We start from the raw sequence: 6,117 nt of genomic DNA, 5'->3' as shown, positions 1-6,117 counted from the left end.
AATATAAATAGATAGAAGTTCATACCTAATATGTGATAGAGATGTATTTGTGTTGAAATTTGTGAAGATTAGGTTGAAAAATAAAAAATATATGAAGATTGTGTTAGATTTTATGAAGGTTAGGAAGAGAAGTTAGAAATATATGAAGATTTTAATGGCAATATAATAGCGGGAAATATGTGCGGGAAAATGAAAAAAATTTGGTAAGCATAAGCCAGCTTTGAAAAGCTCCCTCCTAGGAGCTTTCAAAAGCACCCCTAACTTTTAAAAGCCGCAAGCACAAGCACTTGAGCTTTTTAATTTACCAAATGCAAAATGACGTGCTTGTGCTTTTTAAAAGCACAAGCACCTCCTGAAAAAGCTTTACCAAACCCAGCCTAAGGCTTAGTTTGGTAAAGCTTTTGCTTTTTAAAAGTAGCTTACGAAAGCTGTCTTTTAAAAGACAGCTTTTTAAAAGCTGCAGCACTTACGTTTGGTAAAATCAAATTAAAAATGGCTTTTAATAAGTACAAGCACCATAATTGTGTTTGGTAAAACAGCTTTTAAAAGTTGAAAAAATTATAATAAACATGTTTATAACAAAAAAATAATTTTTTTTCAAATTCTTTAAAATTTTATATAATATTTTAAAATAAAATAATGTTAAAATAAAAAATTCATAATAAACATAAATATAATAAATAAATTCTTCTATTTTTTAACTTTAAAATTTTATATAAGTATCATAAAAATTTATTTTATCCTAAACATCATTACTAAAAATATTAAATTACCTAAATTACTATAATCTAATTTTTTCCACCAATCAAACTTAATGCTATATTATTTCGAACCATCTCCATAGTTCCAAGAAACTCATCTCCAACTTTTTCAACTCCATTTTCAGCTTCACCTTCATCGCCATATCCATCTTCTTCTTCAAGCTCAACGTCCATCTGGTCATATTTTTTAAACTTATGATCACTTGTAGAATAACATCTAATGTAGTTATGCAGAGCCATTGTTGCAATAACAATTTGAATTTGTTTTTTATAGCTAAAACTAGGCATATCTCGTAAAATTTTCCATCTCTTTTTCCAAACTCCAAATGTACGTTCTATCACGCTTCTAAGTGAAGAATGAGCATAGTTATATATTTCGTAGTATCCAGAAGGTCCATTAGCACGACGAAATTCTGGCAAATGATATGTTGCTCCTTTGTATGGTCCTAGATAACCTTTCTTTTCTGGATAGCCTGCATCTACTAAATAGTATTTACCTGTATATTATTAAATGAAAGAAAACATGATAAGAAATTAAATCTATATATGGAGTATATAATTTAATCTTAAAGATAATCAAGTATTACCTGGTGGAGGTTTTGGAAAGTTCAACTCATATGTACCAATTGCATATAAAAATACTCTTGTGTCATGAGCTGTCCCTTCCCAACCGGCCAAAGCAAAAGTAAATTCCATATCAAAATTACATGCAGCCATAACATTTTGGGTTGGAATTCCTTTTCTACCAATAAATCGAATTTGGTCTTCAGTAGACACAATCACTGGCACATGAGTTCCATCTATAGCACCAATTGCATCCTATGATTAACATGATTAGAACATTAATTTTACAAATACTATAAAGCAAATTTAATACCAACACATGCAATGAAAGATAATAATTTTTTTGGTAATTATTTATAATATTTTTTAAAATAAATAATATATAAATTACCTTAAAGTGAGGCCAATATCTATCATCATTCTTTAATTTTGTAGGCACTTCTTTAAAATCACGATCCTTTGGTTGTATAATGTCTATGGCCATTTTGCACACAGCTTGTAGCACTTCTTCAAATTTTCGACTTATTGTTTTACCGGAATGTTGAAACCGCTCCTTAGTTGACTTATTTGAGTTTTCACCTCCTAGTACAAATAGGAACATTGCTAGCATTTCTGTAGCACTTATTCTCCTTGAGGCACATAAACCATAGTTTGTTTCCAAATCATAGCATAGTCTTTTGAAAACATCTTTTTCCATCCTAAACATGCTGCAACAACGGCTATTATTCCCTTCTAATATCTCTTTAAGCCATTTGTTTCCTGTTTGTGTAGAAGTTTCATGCATGGTCTTTTATAGATATACTTATTATAATATTGGAAGACCAAACATGCTGTAGAAGTTAAAACTCGATCAAATTCTTCCTCTTCCTCTTCATCATAATCAATTTCCATATTCCAATGCACTGTATAATAATTATATTAAAAGAAAGAATACAAAGATTAAAAAAAATAGAATAATATATCAAGAAAGGAAAGTATTGTAATTTTTATTTGCAATAAAGAAGATCAAATAAAATAAACAAATCCAAGCAAATGAATGTAAACAGCAGACACAACTCATGGTCTATAAAATGAATGTAAAAAAATCTGAAAAAAGCTTTGTAAATAAATTATTCTCCTTCTCCTCTTGGACATTCTTTTCGTTCATTAACCACGCAATTTTGACTTCTTTATGCTTTAAGGCAACGAACAGCTCTCTTTTATCTTTATCCAAGAAGAGTCGAGTTGCAAACATATAAATTTGTCCAAGTGGATCTATATCCGGTATAGCATCCAATTCTTCTATTGCTTGAGTTATACTAGGTCCCAAAGTATCATTTTTATTGGAGCTCCTACGTTCCACAGCCTCACAAAGTCTATCAATTTGGTGTGACAATTTCTGAGCACCTCCAACTTTTTTTGCTTTCTTGTAAGTATTAGCATTAGTGAAATTTTCCCTTTTTCTTTTAATGTTTATAACACTAGACTCAGGCTCTATATCAGAATCTTCACTATCTTCAAGTTGTGTATCTTTCTCAATTGAAGAAGGAACTATTCCGGAAGATGGAGTCCAAGCATCTTCTCCTGTTGCAGCTGTTCTTTGAAACATCCTATCTAATGTTGCCTCAAAATCTGGATGAATCCCTTCTTTTCTAAATTTTTTAGCCTTTGGAATAACCTACATAAAATATTGATACTTAGTACTAATTATATATATCAATATGTATGCTACTATGCTTACTAAACTAAGCTTATGAATACTAACCGCTAATTTTTTAGCCCACCACTCTTCACTTGCATCAATTGTCTTTTTAGCAGAATCCCATCCAAGTCCAGTCTCGTTCCCTTTCAATTGCTTCCAATTCTTCCAATCTACTTTCAACTGATCCCATTTGTTTCTCAATTGTTTTCTATTATATTCTTTTCCCGTAGCTTTTGTGAATTCAGCTATCAATTGTTTCCAACTTTTGGTATCAAAATGTGTGCCCGATTTGCTACCAGCTTCAATACTTTTCACACACAAAGCACAAAAGATGTCTACTAAATTTTTGCTCCATTGTGCAATTTCTTTTCCATCATTTTTCTCTTCAGATGTGATCAAATTCATTGTTGTATCCATCAAACTTATCATATGATAACAAAAATTATTCCATAAGTTCATACAAAAATTGAAAGATTGAAAACAAAGTAAATCATAAAATTTTAAGTCAGGTATACCTAAATACTTGTTATGTGGTACACAATAATAAATTTTATAAAGTATTATTATCAATTAATAAGACTAATAAACATACAATATTAAATAATAACACAGGAACCGGATATATTATAAAAACAAAAGAATCATAGAATAATTAATTAACATTACTTGAAAAAAAAAATCACAAGAAACAATAAACTGATAATATGATTCATGAATCAAATTTTGGAGTTCTAATTGAATCAATTAACACTTTATTTTGATACTAACTCAAATTTTAGAGACTAATAATTAACATATTTACTTGATTTATTCTCTGTACTAATATAAATAGATTTATCATTAGTCAATAATAAAATTTGTATGTAATCCAATGTTAGTACTGGGTACGTCCATTACCCACCTATGTATATTGGCTCACCTTTACAGATCATAAAAAATGGGACACATATCTCAAATAAACTACTCTTATGATTATATATCTATATTTACATATGTATATACATGTTGTTATTATAATTTGGACTAATGCTCATGCAAAAAAAATTTTATGATTGGTTTTCATCAACCTCTTCCCGTTTCAAAGAACAGAAAAAAACAAACAAACATAATAGATCTACTGAAAAAATACAAAATTAACGCAAAAAAATAATATAAATAGATAGAAGTTCATACCTAATATGTGATAGAGATGTATTTGTGTTGAAATTTGTGAAGATTAGGTTGAAAAATAAAAAATATATGAAGATTGTGTTAGATTTTATGAAGGTTAGGAAGAGAAGTTAGAAATATATGAAGATTTTAATGGCAATATAATAACGGGAAATATGTGCGGGAAAATGAAAAAAATTTGGTAAGCATAAGCCAGCTTTGAAAAGCTCCCTCCTAGGTGCTTTCAAAAGCACCCCTAACTTTTAAAAGCCGCAAGCACAAGCACTTGAGCTTTTTAATTTACCAAACGCAAAATGACGTGCTTGTGCTTTTTAAAAGCACAAGCACCTCCTGAAAAAGCTTTACCAAACCCAGCCTAAGTTTTAAATATACTATTATTATTTTAAGAGAGAATACAGATTTACAGTGAGAGACAGAGTAATTAAAATTTTGGTTTCGCTAGGGAATCAACTAGAAGTGTAGTCAACTAGAGCCAATTAATTGAAAAACAAGAAAATTAGCTTGAGTTGACTGTAGTTAGCTCCCTAGACTTTTTCTTAAAATTTAGGCCTCTTGTCATAAACAAAAAATAATTATGATTTATGTCTCTGCTTGGATACTATCCGAATAATTGCAGGGCAACGGAAAGGAATAAATTCTCCTTGTATGTACTGAAGGGAGATTATAAATAGTTAGAAGGATATTGCTGACATTACCAAAACAATTAATTTAAGAAAAGAAACATCACACTAGGGATTTGATTACAATTGTATGTTATTTTCTGTTTCTATTATTATTATTATTATTATTATTATTATTATTATTAATTACGCATGCATGTGCCCACATCTGCTACAAAATTTCTAAACAATTTGATTTTACTTTCTACAGGTGTCATGAAATATAGCACGTTACCTTGCTCGAGATCATACACGAGATGGTTTCATGATTCACTTCAGGATTCAAGCTATGATCAAGAAGATTTACCTTAGGTTACCAAGAATAAACCACCAGTTTCTTCCTTCAAATTGCTAAAGAGCAATGAAACCTTCATCTTTTCGTTTTGTGGATGACTGCTGTTATAATATACATATAATTTAGACATTTATCTATTTATTTTTTAAAGATATGTTCTTTAACTACCTTGCTATTGATTTTATATTGTTTATTGTTTCTAATATTGCTTATGGTTGTTCTGTTGTTCTGTTTTGCTATGTTATTATATACATAAATATTGAGAATTTACTATTAACTATTAAGTGACGACTAATTATAAAAAAATTATAATAAATAATAAATAATCTTATTTCATTGATATTCTTATATAAATAACACTCATTATTTGTTTCTCTCTAAAAGAAGGTGGTCAAGATGATAAATATGTATCTTCATGCTTTTCATGCTAAGACGTTTAGCTTCTTTCTTTAATTTTTTTTCCAGGCAAAAAAAGAAGGTGGAACTCTCGAGTCCAGGATCTGGCATATCTTCTTGCAACAGCCAACTTTATGGGATCTCCAAGCTCCCATTTAGATCTGTGGTACTCTAACTTCTTATAATCCCTGATTTTACTGCTTTCTTTATTAATAACAGGTGAATATATACACTTTTGCGTCCCGTACTCTATTGCTTTCTTTGTTGCAATTCCTTTTGTTTCGGTCTTCTTCCTTTCTTTTTAGAGTTGGCATTTGATTGATAGGTTATTGCATTTATTTTTTATTTTTATTTTTTTAATAGTGGTTTTATATTGTTTTAATTTGAGAGTGACATTACTATTATATTTTTCAATATATTTTTTAAGCATATTTTAAAATCTTGATTTTCATTTCATATAACTTCTCTATAATCTTATTTTACCAATACATTATAGACTAAGATTCTTAATACCCCTCCTTTTGAAACTCCATTTTTCTTTTGTTATCTTTTTCTTAGGCTTTAGTATGAGATTGGGTTCTATGTTGATAT

General features: G+C 29.2%; 2 protein-coding genes across 2 annotated transcripts; both read right to left on the bottom strand.

Moving 5' to 3' along the window:
- Nucleotides 1-788: 788 nt before the first annotated feature.
- LOC107487406 (uncharacterized) lies at nt 789-2,109 on the bottom strand. The gene is made up of 3 exons (XM_016108048.1): nt 1,717-2,109; nt 1,349-1,580; nt 789-1,258 (listed from the first exon to the last, which is right to left on the bottom strand). Exons 1-3 carry the CDS (start codon nt 2,107-2,109, stop codon nt 789-791), a joined length of 1,095 nt encoding a protein of 364 aa, XP_015963534.1.
- Nucleotides 2,110-2,205: 96 nt separating this feature from the next.
- On the bottom strand, nt 2,206-3,411 carry LOC110275412 (L10-interacting MYB domain-containing protein-like). The gene is made up of 3 exons (XM_021131417.1): nt 3,070-3,411; nt 2,516-2,982; nt 2,206-2,227 (listed from the first exon to the last, which is right to left on the bottom strand). The coding sequence occupies exons 1-3, from the start codon at nt 3,409-3,411 to the stop codon at nt 2,206-2,208; spliced, it is 831 nt and encodes a 276-aa protein (XP_020987076.1).
- Between the last annotated feature and the right edge of the window lie 2,706 nt (nt 3,412-6,117).

The sequence above is a fragment of the Arachis duranensis genome, chromosome 1 (assembly GCF_000817695.3).
Source record: "Arachis duranensis cultivar V14167 chromosome 1, aradu.V14167.gnm2.J7QH, whole genome shotgun sequence".
Taxonomy (NCBI): domain Eukaryota; kingdom Viridiplantae; phylum Streptophyta; class Magnoliopsida; order Fabales; family Fabaceae; genus Arachis; species Arachis duranensis.
Note: the sequence above shows the minus strand (reverse complement) of the source record. Positions and strands in the feature narration are given on the sequence as shown.